The sequence below is a fragment of the Dromaius novaehollandiae genome, chromosome 6 (assembly GCF_036370855.1).
Source record: "Dromaius novaehollandiae isolate bDroNov1 chromosome 6, bDroNov1.hap1, whole genome shotgun sequence".
In the NCBI taxonomy this organism is placed as follows: domain Eukaryota; kingdom Metazoa; phylum Chordata; class Aves; order Casuariiformes; family Dromaiidae; genus Dromaius; species Dromaius novaehollandiae.
The window spans coordinates 6,030,743-6,049,323 of NC_088103.1; the positions used below are offsets into that span (position 1 = coordinate 6,030,743).

The following is an 18,581-nucleotide window of genomic DNA, read 5'->3' on the forward strand; positions in this document are numbered from 1 at the left end:
GGTCATGTCACCTCCTGTGTCTCCGCTTCCTCACCTGCTGTACAGGCACGATCCCTCCCTAACAGAGCAAGGCCTTGAAACATATAACCACCGTGATGCCAGGAACGGAGCACATCTGTCTGCATCCAAGCTGCAACGACCCACCAAGGGACACAGTACTGTGGGATCACAGCAGACGTAGCAAGGTCTTGAGCAAGAGCCAAAGTGTCCTGGTCCTGAAGGTGGACAGGGTCAGCGGCTGCACTGTGCTCCCCCAGAGGCTGAGATCAGTGAGCAGATGTGCTCTGCCGGAAGGAGCCAGTAGCGCTAACAGGAATACAGGTCAAGGCAATACGCCTGGCAGAAAGACAAACAAGCTGGGACAAGAGCACACATTTATTGTTGCTTACAGAAAAGCTGCCCATCATCACATTCATTCTGGCTCTTCAAAAAACCTGCCAGAGCTCACCTTGAGGCAAGGATCACAATTTCTAGAGAAATACACAGTTGGGGAAAAGCACCATCGCATCACTGCAGCGGCTGAAATGCAGAGGGACAAACACAAGGTCTAGCCAGGAGTAGGGAGCATGACTGCATGCCAGCCACAGCACACACACTTTAAGGTTTCAAATAAAAAAAGACAAGACCCTACCCAGAAGCACTGGAAGTAAATGGAGTCCATTTTAGCCTTGCAATTCACAATGGCTTTTTCAAACAAAATCAGCAAAGTCTAAATGAGATTTCTAAAGCTCTCGAAGTAAAACGCAGGGCATGTTAACATCTGCTGTCACTAGACAGCAGCATCAACAAGCTTAGCTGCAAAGGGCTGCTGTTCTCCTGGCCTTCCCAGAGCTTGCATCTTCCCTCTCCATGTCTTGGACAACCAGCAGCTGCAATACCCAAAAGAGAAAAACCAAAATTGAAGCAACACTTTGGATGAATTAACAGCCCTCCTGGTGCTGACAGCTGAAATTTGCTGTCAGACACAGGCAGCCTTGGCACTTGGCAAGGGAGGGACACAATTCAGTCCATTCAACTGGTCCATGGAGAAGCTGAAAACCATGAACAGCAGAGGGTTTCTATGGTGTGATCCTGCCTTCTGGCAGCTACAGACACAGACAGGGAAAATGTAGGCAATAACCATTGGGACAACATTGTTCCAACTGATGGGAGAAGGGTGGGGAACAAAGAGATCCCTCAGGACAAAATAAACCCTTTGTTCCAGCCCCAGCCCACTCAGGACTGTCTTTTGCTTGCTTGGTTTTGGAAACAGGACTGGCGTTGACAGAGCTACGTCCTGTGGAGCAACAGCTGGCATGTGCGCTGGACTCCTGCCCTACTCCTGATGGCCTCCTGCCACATCTTTGACGTTCTCGGCCTCCTTCAGGGCACCGACCACCGGCATCCATGGGGATGGCAGATCCGGGAGGCTCTTCTTGCCTTGGCTAAAGTGGTTGATGGCCATGTAGAGACTTCCCTGAGGTCCTGTCTCCTGCTCCGTGTAGTACATCTCCAGGACTGCCGGGCTGCAGTGCTTGTGCTGGGGAGCAGAAGAGGAAAGGAGGAGGAGGCAGCTGGGAAGAGCCCAGTCACCTGCAGCCACCTTGCACCCAAGCAGCCCTGGCATGAGCACTTTGCGGGTGCCCTGGGGCCCAGATCAGCCTTCACGTTCTCCCGTGACGGCTCTGGGAACATCTATTGCTCATCCCTATCTACCACATCCGCCAGCACCATGCAGTGACCAGGCTGCTTCCCACCTCCAAGCCGGCAGTAACCCCAACAGCAAGGACGTCTGTGCCCCTGCAGGCTCAGCAACGCCAGGTGAGACCTGGCAACCCATGGTGAGACCCCAGGGCTTCCTCCCTCTCCTGTGGCCCCAGTGGAGGAGTGAGCAGCATCTCAAGGCCACTGAGGGTCCACGCTCCTCTCCAGGCTGTGTCTGCCCACCCTCGACAGGCCAAGTGCTCCCTCCCCAGTTCAGCTGTGGGGTTGGAACAGTTCATGGTGCCCACAGGAGAAAGTGCGAGGCCCACCAGTCTCCCATCCTCCTCCTCAAGGGGATCTTTGCAGATGGGGTGTTTGCTGGGGCCTCCAGCTTGTTCTCCAGGGGCAGAGACGTCCCAAAGAAGGGGGAAGGTGACATGGAGTTTGATCCAGTAAGGCTGGATCCAGCTCTCTGTCATGCTTATGTCACAGCCTCAACAAAAGTCATTCAGGAGAAAGGACAGGGCTTGAGGCTGCCTGCGCAGAAGGTGCAGCAGTCCTGAAAGGAGCAGCCTGAAACCCTCCAGGGGTCGGAACGGCAGTATTCGAACGGGGCTGCCGGAGAGTTCATCAGCCCCCAGGACCGGGCGCCCACCTTACCTTGAACACAAAGCCCTCAGGGCAGCTCAGCTGATCATACCACAAGGCCTTGTACATGACGAGCATGAGGAGGCAGGCGAGGAAGGCCATCGTGACGAGAATGAGCCCCGTCAGCTGCGGGGACAGAAAGGAAGGGAGTCCAGGAGTGCAGTCAGGCACAAGATGGGAGGAGATGGGGGGAACTGATCCAGCTGCACGTGAGCACTGTGCAGCATGTGAGCTCTGGGCTATCCCTTCTGCATGCTACCTTGTCTGACTCAAATCATTCTGTATCTTGGGCACCCAAAAATATACCTGCCTCAGATTTCTTAGTTCTTGGCTGTGATGATCACTGTATACCTTGCTAGACTCATCCAGCTTTCACTCAGTCTCCTCTGCCTATGCGAGTGGCAGCACACACAGGGGACATGAGGGCATATTCTATGCCCAAAAGCTCCCTGCTCAAACCAACGTGAAGACCAGGAGGGATCGGAGCATCCTTTGGCAGCATTACTTCAGATGCAGGCAGAGCACCCCAAGGTGGGGTTAACCCACAAGCCAGTCCCTAGGCAAAATGAGGATCCAGATGCCAAGTGTCACCTTGTCCTTGGCGGGGACAGGGTCACATCACTGCAGCAGCACACGGCTTAGCACAAACTGTGACGGCTGTAAGGGCCGTGATGTGAGCAGCCCTGGCCAGATGTTGGCCAGCAGCTCAGGGTTGGCTTGCCAAGAGGAGTTCAAAGCAGAGGGAGCCCTCTGAGGCTGCGTTCCTTTCCAGAGGAGCAGGCTGCCATGCTGGTCTCTAAAGAAGGGACAGGTAATATTGCCTCAGTATACAGCAACGTTTTTCCCGGACCTGGCTTCTCTCCCCACTGCCAGCAATGCATGGAGGTTAGGAACCTGCAAGGTGCTGGGCTCAGGCTGCATCCAGGGGACATCAGGAGAACAGCAGCCTTGGAAAGAGCTCTGCTTGTCCTGCCTGGGCTGGCTCTGTAAGCTGAGACTGTCATTTTGAACATGACTTGGGCCAGGAAACACAAGTGGCAGAGCAACTATTTCTGGTGCTACAAAACGTGCAGGCCCAGCCTGACTTGGAACGGTGGGAGCCTGCGGTCCCACTCTGCCAGGCAGCATGGCAAAGCCCCAGCCAGGCCTCTCCGCTGCCGGCATCCTGGCAAAACCCCTCAACCAGGAGCTTTGTGATCCCCCAGCTCCGGCCTGAGCAATGAGAGGAGGATCCTGCCTGTACCCTGCAGCCAAGCTTCGCTGCTTGCCCCAGGTGCTGCTGGCAGCTGCGGGCAATTCAGATCTGCTTGCACCATGCACCGAAAATGCCAGCCTTTCCCAAATAAAATCCCAGGAGAGCAGTGATCACTGCTGGCTCTGCCAGCCAGGAGCCTGCATGGGGACTCCAGTCACTGAAGCCCCTGCCCAGCTGCATCTTCCTCACTGTTTTTGCTTTGCCACAACTCTGTTCCTCCAACAGTCCAGAGAGGCTTGAGAGTCACCGGACCATGTCCACAGGCACAAAGAGGTCTCAAAGTGTAGGGAGACCATCCAGAGGGACTCTGCTAGGGGCAGGGGGGAACTGGCCATTGGGAACCCCACCAAGTTCAGCAAGGAGAAATGCGAAGCATTGGCCTGGGACAGAGCAGCCCTGTGCACAGGGACAGGCAGCAGCCTTGGAAAAAAGGATCTGTCCATTACTCATGCTTGGTGGGTGAACGGATGGGACAGGACACATGCCCCAGGGACGCTGAGAACAGAGAGAATGAGCCACACGTGCAAGCAAAAAGTAGAGGTGGAGAAAACTCAAGAGGTGGAAGTCCAGCTGAGGGGGAGCCAAAAGGGCTTTGCTCTGAACAGATCAGGGTGTAAAGATGCAACAGACATGAAAGAAATGAGCAGGGGAGGGAGGACTCTGGGCTAATTGGTCCTATGAATTAGCCAGGCTGCACTAATCAGGGCTGATAGAATGCTGGCTATCCTCCCCTATCAAGAGAGCAGAGGCTGCTGGGTGAGCCAGCACAGCGAGACCAGCTCATCTGGAAAATATTAGGAAACAGAGCAAAATCTCACTCTGCACACATCTGGCCAGCAGACCTGACTGCACTCTCTGGATCAGCAGCAGATTTTCCCTGTATCGGCATCCCTGTGCAAGGGAAAATCCTTTTGTTATCAACCCCTGCGGAGGAAGCACTTGTGGGTGCAGAGAGGGATGTGAATTACCTTGACTTTTTCTGATACTTCATCGTAGAGGTTTACATTCAGCTTTTTAATCCCTGGGATGTATAACTTCCTCTGCTGCTGCTGCTGGAGCTTATATTCCGTCCGGGTCTTGACAATCATCTGAAAAAGGGAAAACCAGTGAGAAACATCACTGCCAGGCAGGAAAAGGCAGAGTTACCCAGCAATGACCCATAGAATGACACACACTTGTCAGATGTGCCTAGCCCTACATCCTCTGGGGATGGACCTGGGGGTCCAAGTGGCAAGTTCCCAGCACTGCTTTAGCCTGCAATGATCCTGTCCCCTGCAGTCCACATTGCACCCCAAAACTGTGGAGCATGTCTGATCCCAGGCTGCAGTAACAGTGCGTGGTGCAAAGGCTGCAAAATTGCAACCTGCAGGAAGTGGGACTGCCTGTGAAAATTTGTCAGAGTGACAGGGGAGCCAGAGGTGCCTGTGGAGATCTGGAGAGTGGTTACGACAGCAGGATGCTGACTACGGCCTTTGCACAAAGGGGACTGAAAAGCAGGCTGTGTGTCCCCGCTCTTTACATTAGACAGAAGAGGTCAGGCATAAGGCTGCGGCACTGGAGAGATGAAGCCTATCTAGTCTGGATATGCCGACTGCATAGGATCTCCTGCTTCCCTGACCGGTGCGTCCTCCCAAACATCAGGTCATTGCTCCCAGCCCATGTCAGCAGTCTGCAGATGGTTCAGGTAGAAGCACTGCTCTGTTTTGCACACCCTTAGACTGACTTCTGCTTAGCAGAAGGGAATTGCTCTGAAGGGAGGACCAAACCCCAGTGCTGCCTGCAGCAGCAGCAAATCGCAGGTCTTAGTTCTGTTCCCTCACTGAAACCACCTGGCACTTCCCCAGGTGCCTACAAACCTGGGAGCAGAGAGCGCTACAGGGTGATTCTGGCCTCAGTGGTGCAGAGAGGTCAGATTGCTTCAACAGAGACCAGCTTTGCCCTGGGGAACTGGTAAAATCTCTCTCACTAATGCCACGTCCTGCACACACATGCACCAACCTGCAAACGAACACACAGCACACATACGGGTACAGCAAATGCAGCTCTAACGTGTGCACAAGACGAGTACAGCGCATGTGTGCACACACTGGCATAACACACGTGCACACAGCGGTGTAATGCACTTGCAAATGTGCACAGCAGGTACATATGCTCAGCACAAGCATACGTACATGGCACAAGACACGTACAAGCACAATACATGCATACACACGGATGTACGGCATGTACCTGCACACAAGACACACACATGCACACACAAATGTACAACATACGCAAATCTGGGGCACACGTAACACAGGCGCAGCAAACGCACACAAAAGCACAGTAAACACCGCACGGTCATGCACGCATGACATGTGCCACGCAGTGCACAACAGCTGTGTACCACACATGCCTGCACACATGAAAACACACGCATAGGATATGTACAGTGCACACACAGCACATGCAAATGTATGCAGCAAAAAGTATACACAGGCAGACATAGACTAGCACGTAAATACATGGCAGGCATATGCATAGAGAACATGTGCATGCACACACATGCATCCATTCCCAAGGGAATCTAGAAAACAATATTCACATTCCCTTGAGAACAGAGATCTTTAACAGATGAAGACTGGCTTCCCCTTTCCTGCCAGCCCAGGAGAGGTTGCTGTGTACTGCATACAGAGCAGTGCAAGACATGACCTGAGCACGTCTGTATCAGCACAGTCTAGCAGGAACTGGAAGGAAGAAGCCACCCCACCACCCTGCGGCAAAGCAAAGCTAACACTGATGAAGCACACTAGCCATCACAGGGCACAGCCTGCGTCTACCTTGTCTGGGAAGGGCTGCTGCAGCTGGCTGGCATCCAGAGGGGTTATCAAGGGAACATTATCGAAGTCGTCACCACCTCCATGCTGTTCCTTTTCAGTCTTCTCGGAGACACTGGCCCCCAGCTTCACCATGGCCCAGATCCGGTGCTGTAAGAGAAGGAGGGACACAGCTCACCGTCTCCAATCCCTGCAGCCACATCAAGACCCAGCAGGCTTCCTGAGGCCTGCTGCACTTGCGGCTTGGCCCAGCCCAGCAGAGAGCCCTCCAGAACCAATGCCAGGGGGCCAGGTGGAAAAGCACTGCGCAAACCCTCAGCCGCTTGCCCAGGGCTCAGACCTGCACACTCTGAACCGGACCAGAGGAAGGCACAATTCCTGGGCTGAACTGAAATGCTCCAGCTCCACCTGCGATGCTAAACTCCAGGGAGGTGCCTGATACACTAAACTTCCTTCTCCAGTTGTCTGAGTGCCATGCTCCTGGCCTGTCCCTTGTGCACGTCCCTAAACAACACTCAGGTCCCTGAGCATTCGGACTGTGGAGCTGGTGCTGGGACCTCGCCTCCATCTGGCCCTGCAGACAGTCTCCTCCATTAAAGGCAAAGCTTAATGCACCTATTACCATCGCCATGTGCCCACAGAGGGCAGACGGGCTGTCTAACGGTGTGCTACTAAGGGAAGACACAAGTTTAGATCCTATTTCCCTAAGCGAATGAGAGCTGTGGCTTGCTGCAAAGATTTTATGCAAAAAAAAAAAAAAAAAAAAAAAAGGAAGAAAAATATCAAGCTAAAGAAAAACATAATCAGTTTTATAAGCAGTCTTCTCTTCTCTCAAATTTTCTGCCTCATTCAGAGACAAGCTGCTATACCTGAGGGTCAAAGCAGATGACAATCCTGATCCTCATGTTCAACACTTCTACTGGATGGAAAAGTGCGTTCCCAGGCTGGGATTAAGTCTCACAAGGGATTCCCTCTGTAAAGAACCACAATCCTCTTTGCTGACTTCTCAGGGAGCAGTTTTTCCTCACAGAAACGGCAGGTTCAAAAGCTGCAGCTTGTGCATTTGTGTTCACCAGCACGGAGTTGCGTGCCAACAGCACGCACGCCCGTGCATCACGATGGTAAAGGAAGGGGAAGCAACAAGTAAAACCTACCAGGACACATGGACCAGGGGTTTCTTTCAGGGTGTCTCTCCCCATGCAATGAAGGATCCACTCCTGAGCCAAGCAAGAAGCTTTGTCTTGTGCACAAGACAATGTGGAAGAATTTAGACTGCCCTAGTGTTGTAAAACATACATTTCCAAAGCTTATCTCCTAGGGGAAAATGGATCAGCATACAGTTTTGTGACTGAAAGCATTAAATTAATTCATTATCCTCTGCATAGAAGGTTTCTGTTGCAGGAGAGCCACGTGAGACCGCGTGATGACAGGAAACTGTTCAAGGATGACACTGGGACAAGACAAAGACAATGACCAACTTGCAGAGTGGCAGGAATATCTGGCCCAAGCACCTGTGACAGCTTTGCCCTGCTCGGTCTGGCTATCAGCGTCGTCAGAGATGGCCTGGGGTCCCCAAGCCCTGCTGGTGGGGACTAAGAGCCCCCAGCTGCTGGGCAGAGAAGTTGCAACAGGTCCGCTGCTTGTGCGGAGCCAGGATGGAGGCATTCCCGACCGCGTTGGCTTGCAGCATATCCTCACCTTCGCTTGGCTGCAGCATCGATTTCATCTCTCCCATTGCTCTCTGAGGGTGTCACGGACACACAGCAACCCTGTCTGGCTCCCTGGGCACTGCTGTAACCCAGAAGGGTTAGAGGGAGCAGGCACCATGGCAGGCTAGGGGTTGTTCCTATTCCTTGTCTCTGCACCAGATGTTTTCACCTCCGTGAGGGATCTGATGCCCATCTACAAGGACTACAAAATATCCCTTTAAACTGCATGGTGCAGAGGAAGAAGGACCAGCCTAACACCATTAGCCATCAGCAGACAGCAAGTAGCCATCATCACAGCATGGAAATACAGGCACAACAGACACTGTGTCCTACTGAGTCTCCTCAAATGAGGAGGCAGATGACTGAAGTCAGGATCTCCTGCCCAGCAACTCCCACAAAACCACAGGCTGGGAAAGCTCCGTCTCCAAGCAATCGAACGTGGGCACACAGCCCACGCTCATGCCGTGAGACTGGTGGCAGAGGATGCAGCATGCATCGGGTCCCTGCATGTGAGCTGTGAAGGATGCAGGATTGCCAGGACAGCCTCCAGGGCCTCCCTGCCGAAGCTGGGAATCCGCTAGGGCTTTTGGTGTGCAGGATCAGGAACGAACGTACAGCACATCCTCCTGCAAAGACCACCCTCCCTCGCTGCTCAACACAGCTCTGGTGGGAATGCATGGACCAGCCCACTCTGGGATCATCAGGATCCGCTTGGGTTTTTTTTCAAGCTTTGCTCTGCAACCAGGAGAGCTACCAGCAGACTTCGAAATAAAAGAATACCAAAAAAAAAACAGCAGTACACAGGGCTGTGGGAAAGCCAAGGGAGGTGGGAGCTTTGGCTTTACTGCTCCTGAGAAAACACCTGTGCACTTGTAGTTTTATCCAATACTTCTACCTATACCACTAGGTCCTGGATACTGCCTTCCCCTACAAAACTGGCCTCTCCTACTGTCTTTGACCATTGCAGTTACAGCAATTACAGCATTGTTCTGGCTACTTAGACCATGCACAACGCTTTTATAGTGGGGACAAGCCTTGCACCTATACCTCCTCCTCCTTTCCTCCGTGGGGGTTTTGGGGTACACCTTCCTACAGACTGCACTGCTCACGAAACACAGACCTGCTCAGAAACCTGCAGGGCCGCTTCATGCTAGGACCAACGCTCTAGCTCTTCAAATTGGGGAAGACAGGCCAGAAGCAAAGCAAACTGGTCTCTTCCTTTATCCTGGATGCCTCATTCTAGCAAAGCTCCTTGTTCAGAGCTAAAAGACGCTTTTCCGTGACTGTACTTAAAATTCCTCCGCAACACTAGGTAAAATATTGACAGTCTTAGGCAGTTTGGCATCCAGTGCTGGAGTGGAGGATCTCAGCTCTGATAATATTTGACCCCTTGCCTAAAACCTGAGTTGAAGGTGCCCTCTGTTTTCTAGCTCCCGCACTTTCGCAGCAAGGTTTGCAAATGGTATATGACCGTCACGAGCGTAAAGACAGCCTCGGTTTCCACCCTGCCAACAAACTTGCCGAGGCCGCTTATATGCAGCAACGCAAAGGCAGGTATGGCTGCGCCCGCGTCCCAGGACGGTCCGAGGTGGGTTTGCTTCGGCCAACGCTGAGCCGGGTGCTGCTCGGGTCAACCCGCCGGGCAGCTTTGGGGTGAAAACCAGCACCCCTGTCGCTCCCCAGCCCCAGGAGGAGCCACCTGCCTCCTCATTCACCCTCCGAGGGCTGGATTAGCCGCAGCCGGCCTCGGGCCTCCCTCCTCCCCCGGGGCGGGGGGGCTTTGGCCGGATCCTCTCGCGCCCATCGCCACCAACGCGGCCGTGCAGCCTCTCCCCCCTTCCCGCTGCGCAGCGCCCGGGACGCCCTGAGGGGGACGGCGGGGCGGGGGGGGGGGGGGGGGCGGCGGCGGTGCCGCAGTGGGCGGGGAGCGGCCACCGTGGGGAGCCTCGCGCAGCCGGGGCGGGCGGCGGGTCGGAGCCCCCGTCCCGTCCCGTCCCGTCCCGTCCCCGCGGAGCCCCCCCCGCCCCGGGACGCGGAGCGGCCCGCACTCACCCGCCGCCGCGCTGCCTGCAGGGCTGCGCCCGCCCCGCCCCGCGCCGCGGCCCTCGTTGCCCGGCAACGCCGCACGCGCGCCGCGCTCCCAGGGGGCTGCGCGCGCCGCGGCGGTTGCGGTGACGCGCCGTGGGCACGCGCGCCCCGCCCCGCCCCGCCCCCCCCTCCCTCCGCGCTCTGAGGGGGCTGCGCGCGCCGCGGCCGTTACGGCGGTCGCGGTGACGCGGCTTCAAATGGGGGGGGGGGGGGGGGGAATGGCCGGTGGGGGGTTTCCTTTTAACGGCCCCGCTGAGGCGAAGTCACTCGCCGCGTTTATCAGAACGCGCCACCCGGGGCGGCGAAAGAACCCCAAAGAAAAGCCTCAAATTAACCATCGCGCACAATAAAAGCCCCTGGACAAGTCGCAAGAAATTACGCTTCTTCAGGGCCTGTTAAAAGCAGAAGCGTGAGCCTCAAGAGGCCCAAATTTTGTCCATGAACTAATGAGAGGTGTCCATGAACAACCGTAAAATGTGTCCCTGACCTAAAATCGCTCTAGACTTGGGAAAAAATGCTCTCTTTACCACACAAAATGCAGCGGGTTGCCTGCGCCAACTCTGAGCCGCCGTGCGGCCTTACAGAAGCCGGGGCGCATCCAGGCATCCCGTCCCTGGTCTGCAGCTCCCTTTCACGGAGAAATACCCCCCAAGCGGAAAGCTGGATCGTTTCCTCAAAATCGCAGCCATTAAGCCTGCAAGCTTTTAATATAAATATTAAAGCAGGCTGTAAACAGGAACTGGGGTTTCTCCGCACATACTTATGTGCAGGTACCCCGGGGTTTCAAGCGGCGTTTGAAGTGCGGTCACAAGCGTATCGTATGCTTTGATTGAGGCCTAAAGCTTTCAAGTTAATGCATTTATCCTTTTTGGTTAGCACGGTTCATAAAATATTTATGGGGGCATTTTGTAAGTAAAAGAGATGGGCTGCTCGCCGGGGGAATATTGTTTGCAGTAAACTTTGATCTCCCTCTCGAAAGCCAAGAGGAAGGATTAATGGCTCCCGTGGCCGCGTCCTGCTGGCGGCTGTCCCGCCAGCCCTGCCCGCCTGGCGCTGCCCTTTGCCCGCGGCAGCCTCCACGTGGCCACGCAGGGCCGGAGTCCACCGACGGCCGAGCCATGGACCGGTAAGGCCCTCGGCTCTTTCCCCCGCAGCCCCCCGCGCGCGCCAGGCCCGGCCGCCCCGGCGCTGTGGGCCGGCCGGGAGCAAGGCCGCAGCAGCGGCTCTGCGGGATGCAGGCGCCGAAGCGGCCCTGCGGCAGCCTGGGGCAGCTGCCTCACGGCCTGGTGCCCAGCCCCAGGCTCTGGGAACGGGGAGATCCGAGAGGGATCAATCACTGGCAGTGCAGACTAGGCTCCTGGGGGGAAGCACCGCCCGTGGGCACATGCTGGCACCAGGGGGACAGCGGGTGCAGGCAGGTGGAGGGGTGCAGGCAGGCACAGTGGGTGCAGGCAGGCACTGCAAGCACAGGCAGGCACTGTGAGCGCAGGCAGGCACAGACAGGCCCTGAAGGCGCAGGTACTGCCGCTGTGGCTTCGCAGACCTCTGCTAAAACAAATCCTGTGTGTCTCCGCAGCTTCGCCATCCTCGTGGGCACAGCTCTCCTCCTGCAAGTCCCTGGGGACACCCAGGTAAGGTTGTACCAAGCTCCTCTCCTTTCTGCTGCCCAGACCTGTGTCCCAGTGCCCTGTGGCTGGCAGCCCCTTGGCCTGCTTGTACCCAGTGGCATGTGGGTTTGAAGCCCAAGGACTTCTCAAGGTACTGGTGTGATGAATGGCTCTGGGCTCTCCCCAAAATGGCAGACTCAGGCACCAACCCCAGGACCCTGCATCGGGGCATGGGGAGGTCTGGCGTGCAACACACCACCGGCACCGTGTGTTGTCCCTGTCCTTGCAGGGACACAGTTTTGGACAGAGTCTGGCTGTGAGAGGGAAGCACAGCTTTCTTCTGAGGGGCCAGGAGCCTGGCTCACAACCTCACCTTTCCTCACCTCTCTCCTTGCAGGCGCTGAGCAACACCAGAGGAAATCAGCTGCCTACTGATCTGGATTTCATCAAGGAAATGTAAGAGGTGCTGGAGCCAGGGCGCTCAAGCCCTTTTCCTTGCACCTTTGGGTGCCATATCGGGGCCTAGTGCCACTTTCAAAAGGGAAGACACCCCAAATTCGGAGCGGGGCAGGTCTGGTTTGTAAAAAACAACCAACAAAAACTAAGCCCAGCACGTATTCTCAAAGCATTTCAGGGGGAATACATTTTTCTCACTGCTTTGTATCCCCAAAATATAAGGGGCTCCCAGTTCACGTTTACCCCATAAATCACCCAAATTCTCCGAGCTTAAAGTTATGGCTACTTGTCCTGTGCTTGCAGCACACTGTAAAAACGCTGCTGCTGTTGTACCTGTCTTTTCCACGGTGAGGTCTGTAAGAAGAGCAAGCTCTGATGTTTTATCAGTTAGTACAGATCCAGCCTGTTCTGAGGCTAAGCAGCAAAATTAGCCAGCTGGATCCCTTCAGACTGATTCCTAACAGCCTACTCCGCAAGGCAAAACCAGTTAAAGGGGATGCATGGGTACTGGAAACATCTTGCAATGAGCTCATCAGGCCTCACTCAGCAATTGCCTTTCTGCAAAATCGATGCCTTTTCCATGGCAAGGTTGCCACGGCCAAGAAAGGTTTGGCCCCATCCAGCCTCTCTGTCCCTGCCCATCTCGCAGGCAGGGGCTGCTCGCAGACCCCACCGGCCTCTCCGTGGCCAGACCCGACAAGCCCAGCTCCCTCCCATCTCCTCATGGGTCAGGTGCTCCAGGCCCTGACCAGCTTGGCAGCCTGCGGGAGGCCTTGCCAGGGTCTCCGCGTGCCTCTCGCACTGGGGGGGCCAGACCTGGACACAGCGCTGCAGGTAGGGACACCCCCCAACCTGCAGGGGTTTGTGTGCCGTCTCTGGTGCCCCAGCTGAGGGTGGGGTTTGCAGAGCACCCATTGCTGGGTGTTTGCTGGATCTGGGCTGGCTCTGTTGGTGGCTGGCCAGGGCGGGACCACCAAGCCATGTGCAAAGGGAGACAGCAGTGATCAGCTATTTTTGTTTCCTCCTTCCAGCATCCTGGGCATAAGAGCTGTTGAGCCTCCAGAAGAGAGTGAGATAACTGTAGATGCTGAACCAGGAATAAAGGTCTTCAGCGATGCACAAGCCTGGAGAGGTAAGTAAGTGTGCTGGAGCGTCTGCCCCTGTGCCTGGCCCCCTCTGGGTCCCCACCCCATGATGGGTCTCTGTCCCCTCCAGGCCCCTCCGGAGCCCAGGCCATAGAAGGACCTGAGGAGGACCGCGATCACCTCCACCATCCCGAAGGCAATGGAGTTGAACATGCAGCACATGTGCAGCGCCTGGCTCTGCCCCGCAAGGTGCAGAGCGGCCCAGAAGAAGACCGGGACCATATCCACCATGGCCGAGAGGAGGAGATGTGACTCCACCTGGGATAATAAAAGGGGGATCTGAGCTGCCCCAGCTTCTCACCGCAGCCCTGGGTTTCCTCAGGGAGATCTCTCATCTCCGTACCTGGCCTTCAAACCCCTTCAATAAACCTCATTTTCTCTGCTCCCCATCCCAGCAGACTCTTCATATCTGCTAGAAACTTGTCTAGGTGCAGCATCACTGTGCCTCATCCCAGCAGCACTGACACTCCTCTGTAACAGGGTCCCAAAATTTGGGGCCCTGAGCAGCCTGCTGTAGCTATGAGCCCCCAGACAATGGGATGGGAGGAGGACGATGGCCTGGGGTGCCAGCCTACCGCAGGGACCACAGGGGAGGAGAAGGGATGGGGACATGGACTCTCTTCCCCACAGTCCCTGCCGTGGCCACTGATGGTGGCAGCTCAGCCCATCACCCCGGCGTCACTTCAGCCTATGTTGAGGGATCACCTACCCCTGCTTGCCAGCTCTCTGAAGGGTGGGCTGAGGCCAGCCAAATTCATTGCATGGATGCTGGACCAACACTGGGCTCTGGCTTAGCACTTTACAAGGAGGCACACACCAGACTGGGCAAGGGCCAGCGCGTCTGGGAAAACCCCATCCCGTGGGAAGAGAGTGCATGGCTGTGAAGACCCTGGTAACAGCAGAGGGATGGAGAGCGCTCCTGCCAGGCACAAGCGGGCCAGGAAGGTGCTGCAGGATGTCCTTCAGCAGGGACGCAGGAGGCTGGACCACGACGGGGCCACTCGTGCCTGGTCGCAGTGGGAGAGCAGTGTCGTGAGGGGTTCAGTCAGTGGCGATCCCCCCACGTCTCCCAGCTCTCCCAGCTCGGCCCGCTCGGTCTGCCAGCAAGGACGCCCAACCTCCCAGCAGCTCCCGGAAAGCCTTTTAATTGCAATCACAAGCCGAGCCCTGATTCAGATCATCTCACCGGAGGAAAGGCATCAGTCACGGCCAGGCCCACGGCCCCTCCGTGTGGCACAGCGCTGGGGAGCGATGCCCCTTTCCGGTGGGGCAGCACATCCGGGATGCTCCAGAAAGGGGCGGAGTCACCCCTGATTAGGCACATGGGTCGGTTAAGGAGGTGTTTTGTGATGACCACTGAGCAGCTGGTGTCCGAGGGGACAAAAGGGATGGCTGTCCCTGTCCTGTGCTGGCCAGGACCCCCAGGGACGCACAGGCCCCGCAGAGCTCAGCTGTCGGTGAATTTTGCCTTCCGCTTCTCCACGAACGCAGTCATCCCTTCCCTCCGGTCGTCCTGCAAGGAGAGAGAGAAGCTCAGGGGGCTGCGGCCGCCCTGCCCTCACCCGCACCCTGCTCGTGGGACCAGCCAGATACTCACGGTGGCAAACGTGGCATAGAAGAGTCTCTTCTCCGTCCTGCTCCCCTCCGCCAGCGTCGTCTCAAAGGCTGAGGAACAAGAGGCAAGTTGGGAGGAGACTGTGCGTGCCCGGCCCAGCTGAAAAAGTCCCAGCCACACCCAAACCCCTCCTGGCTGCATCACTGCTCAGTGACCCAAAGCAGGAGCCCATCACGGGTGACCCCTCAAACGCCAATGTGCCCAGAGCCACCTCTGGACAAGCTCAAGCCCTCGACTTGTGGCTGGGAAGCTCCCCAGCATGTGCCCAAGGCATTCACACACGCCAATGCTTCCCATGCGTCTTTGGGGTGGTGGCACCCATGGTCACTGATGGTCCAACGCTTGCGAGCGTTGCAGCACTTGTGCCAACATCTCCGGCTCTGGCCGTGAGCCTAGGGAGTTGGGTATTTCCAAGCTTGCCATGGACCTGTCACAGCACGCATCAGTCACTGCACTCAAAGCCCTCGGTGTCCCCAAATCTGCCCAGCCCCAGCCCGTACCCGCATTGACAGACTCCTTCGCGATGGCTGTCACCAGCTTTGAATTGCTAGCAATCTTCTCCCCGCAGCTGATGGCTGCTTCCAGCAGCTTCTCCACCGGGAAGATCTTGCTGACAAGACCTAGGAAGGATGGGGGAGGGATTTTGGGGCAGATGGCTCCCCTCATCCCAGCAGCTCCTGGACATCCAGGAGCTGCTGGGCTCGGAGCTCGGGGGGACCGGCTGGGCTCCTACCTGCTTCCTTCGCCTCCTGCGCGGAGATCCTGTCTCCGGTGAGGACCATTTCCATCGCGAGCGATTTCCCTATGGCCCTGGTCAGCCTCTGCGTCCCGCCAGCTCCTGTGGTTAATTAGGGAACAGCCATTAGCTCCAACAAGAGAGACCCTGATGCCACAGACTGGTCTACGGGTGCTCAAGATGCCAGGGCAAAGGTGGCTGGGCCAGTCCGGCGCCGTGTCCCCAGCGCCCTGGCATTTTGGCCAGCCCCGTGTGCCACCCTGGGCCAGATCGCCCACGCAAGCCGGGCTCGATGGCACCTTAACGCCACGGCTGGGTGCTGATCTGTACCTCCATCAGCAGGACGGCTGGTCTGAGCCCCAGCGCAGCTCTTCCCCTTGCAGATGGGGCGACGCGCGGGAGGGCTTCCCCTCCGCGGGGTTACCTGGAATCGTTCCCAGCAGGATTTCCGGCTGCCCGAACTGTGCCTTCTCCCCGGCGTAAATGATATCGCACATCATGGCCAGCTCGCACCCACCGCCAAGCTTGGGAGGGGAGAGGCGGTGGTTAGGAGCCGGGAACCCGCACGTGCCGCTGCGTTCCCGGCACACCAGGGCCAAAGCAGCGGCAACAAGCGTCCGAGCAGACACCAGCACGAGGACACGGGGACACAACGGGGTCCTTTTTGGGGATCTGCCCATGCAAGACTCACCGCATAACCATTCACAGCCGCTATGACCGGTTTGCGGACTGTAGACACCCTCTCCCAGTCGGCGAGGAAGCCACCGCTGTAACACTGCTGGAAAGTCTTGTTCTGCATCTCCTTTATATCAGCACCGGCTGCAAAGAGAGATGCTGTCAGATGCCCTCAGCAATTTGGAACGGTAAAAAAATCCCCACTGGGCATTGGCATGCCAAAAAAACAAGAAGGAGAAAATTCAGATGGGTGAGAAGAGCTTTGGAGAGGTGATGAGGACACGCGACGGGGCATCGCACGTCCTCTGCGCTGCCCCAAGCAGCGGGCACAGCGGGATGAGCGAGAAAACACGTTGGTCGAAAATAAAACCGCCTTGCCCTCGGCAGCTGCCCCGAGCTTCGCACCGGCACCGGGGCGGCAGGGTCGCGGGGACGCGTGGCCACGCTACCTGCGAAGGCCTTCTCGCTGCCGGTGATGACGATGGCGCCGATCTGCGGGTCGCCCTCGAAGGCGTCCAACGCCTGCTTCATCTCCCGCATGAGCCCGTCGCAGAGGGCGTTGAGGGCCTGCGGCCGGTTCAGCTGGATCAAGCCCACGTCCTGCTTCGCCCCCTTCTTCTGCACCACGAGGTACTGGAACGGGGCGCCTGCCGCCGCCAGCCATAATCCAAAGGTAAAATTAGTGGCTGATTTAATCCACATAAATGTAGCTCATGGCACTAGTAGGATATGATCAATAAACTGCCCAAATACCTCCTAATTTGAGGTTATCCTCATAACTACGTGAACCTTCCACTACTCACTTGAATGAGAATTATGAAATGATTTAATATCAAACACTAGCATTTGAGATGACCGGATTTACCAGGTTAATAATGAACTAGGTAAGGTTATTAAGAGATTCAACACTGATTTAAGATCAGACTATCCAAATAAAGGCATGTTCTAATACAAAGATCATCAGATGATCTAGCATCGAGTGTTAATTTAGCAGTTATCAAAGATGCCCAAAGGACTCCACAGCTCGAATTCACAGCTGCAGCGCTGCAACATGCTATTTTAGAGCGACCTTCAGAGTGGACTTTGCTGAAGGTCACCGGCTGGGAGCAGGAGGTCACGCTGGTGGTTTCAGACCAGCACCCTTTGTTTGCAGGGACAATTCCCAGCATAATTCCGGTTGGGGCAGGCTCAACCCTGAGGACTGTCCCGTGCAGGGCGAGGGGCTGCGGTGCACGGTGCTGGGCCCACGCACGGAGCGTGGATCCGTATGCACGGGGCCGGGCCAAGGCACGGCCCTCCGGGCGCAGTGCCGAGCTCGTGCACGGTGCTGGGATCCCTGCACGCAGTGCAGTGCTGGCAGCCCGGTGCACGCCGCAGGCCAGTGCACGGTGTGGGGACCGTGGTGCCCGGTGCCCGGCCTATGCACGGTTCCGGCACCCCGGTGCCGCCATGCCGCCCCGCCGCCCCCCCGCTCACCGGCGCTGCAGGCCCGCGCCCCGGCGCGGGGGCGGGGCGGGGGCGGCGGCAGGGGCGCGCGGCGGCAGGAGCGCGCGGCGGCGGCGGCGGCGGGGCGGAGGAGCGCGCGCAGAGCGGACGCCATGGCGGAACGCGGGGCGGCCCCGCCCCCGCCCCGATTGGCCGAGGCGGCCCCGTCCTGCCCCGCGCCCATTGGCCGAGGCGGTCCCGCCCCGCGCCGCGCCCATTGGCCAAGGCGGCTCCGCGCCGCGCCCATTGGCCGAGGCGGCCCCGCCCCCGCCCCGCCCCCGCCCCGCCCTCCCGAGCCGGGTGTGGCTCCGCGGGGAGGGCCCGGCCCCGGTCCGGCGCGCCGAGGCCTTGGGGCATCAGCTGCCTGTGCGGCCGAGGGCGGGGGGGGCTAAGAACGGGATTAAATGCTTTAAAAGCTGCCCACGTCAATGCTTGCGCGGCAGTGCCGCGCCCGGCACCCCCAGCACGGCGGAGCAGCTGCCGTAACGGGGACGGGTGCTGTGACAGCGGGTGGGGGCCGACGAAGACGTGCTGGGAGACGGGAGGGGTTTCCCCTTTCCCGCTTCCAGGAGCCTATAAATCACGTCCCTCCGTGCGCGGTGGCACGCGTCCCGCCCGGCCCCTCCTGCACAAGGAGGCTGCACGTGCACGCATGCCGGCGCC

At 57.4% G+C, this 18,581-nt stretch overlaps 3 protein-coding genes across 6 annotated transcripts; 1 reads left to right on the forward strand and 2 right to left on the reverse strand.

The window, feature by feature from the left end:
• Positions 1-357: 357 nt before the first annotated feature.
• CALY (calcyon neuron specific vesicular protein) lies at positions 358-10,291 on the reverse strand. Of its 2 annotated transcripts, XM_064513542.1 has the most exons (6): positions 10,164-10,291; positions 6,406-6,552; positions 5,443-5,584; positions 4,555-4,674; positions 2,344-2,457; positions 358-1,519 (listed from the first exon to the last, which is right to left on the reverse strand). In XM_064513542.1, exons 2-6 carry the CDS (start codon positions 6,438-6,440, stop codon positions 1,316-1,318), a joined length of 615 nt encoding a protein of 204 aa, XP_064369612.1. In that variant the 5' UTR covers positions 6,441-6,552; positions 10,164-10,291; the 3' UTR covers positions 358-1,315. The 2 variants fall into 2 exon arrangements, with proteins under 2 accessions (XP_064369612.1, XP_064369613.1); XM_064513543.1 differs by lacking the exon at positions 5,443-5,584 and having other exon boundaries at positions 10,164-10,290.
• LOC112981618 (uncharacterized) lies at positions 9,543-13,796 on the forward strand. Of its 3 annotated transcripts, none has more exons than XM_026097412.2 (6): positions 9,543-9,665; positions 11,179-11,325; positions 11,776-11,830; positions 12,204-12,262; positions 13,294-13,394; positions 13,478-13,796. In XM_026097412.2, exons 1-6 carry the CDS (start codon positions 9,571-9,573, stop codon positions 13,657-13,659), a joined length of 639 nt encoding a protein of 212 aa, XP_025953197.1. In that variant the 5' UTR covers positions 9,543-9,570; the 3' UTR covers positions 13,660-13,796. The 3 variants fall into 3 exon arrangements, with proteins under 3 accessions (XP_025953197.1, XP_025953198.1, XP_064369611.1); XM_064513541.1 differs by having other exon boundaries at positions 9,653-9,699; XM_026097413.2 differs by lacking the exon at positions 11,179-11,325 and having other exon boundaries at positions 9,556-9,665.
• A 740-nt stretch (positions 13,797-14,536) lies between these two features.
• ECHS1 (enoyl-CoA hydratase, short chain 1) lies at positions 14,537-18,076 on the reverse strand. The gene is made up of 8 exons (XM_064513540.1): positions 17,910-18,076; positions 16,883-17,080; positions 16,450-16,577; positions 16,183-16,282; positions 15,756-15,860; positions 15,523-15,642; positions 15,005-15,072; positions 14,537-14,920 (listed from the first exon to the last, which is right to left on the reverse strand). Exons 1-8 carry the CDS (start codon positions 18,031-18,033, stop codon positions 14,855-14,857), a joined length of 909 nt encoding a protein of 302 aa, XP_064369610.1. The 5' UTR covers positions 18,034-18,076; the 3' UTR covers positions 14,537-14,854.
• Positions 18,077-18,581: the final 505 nt, after the last annotated feature.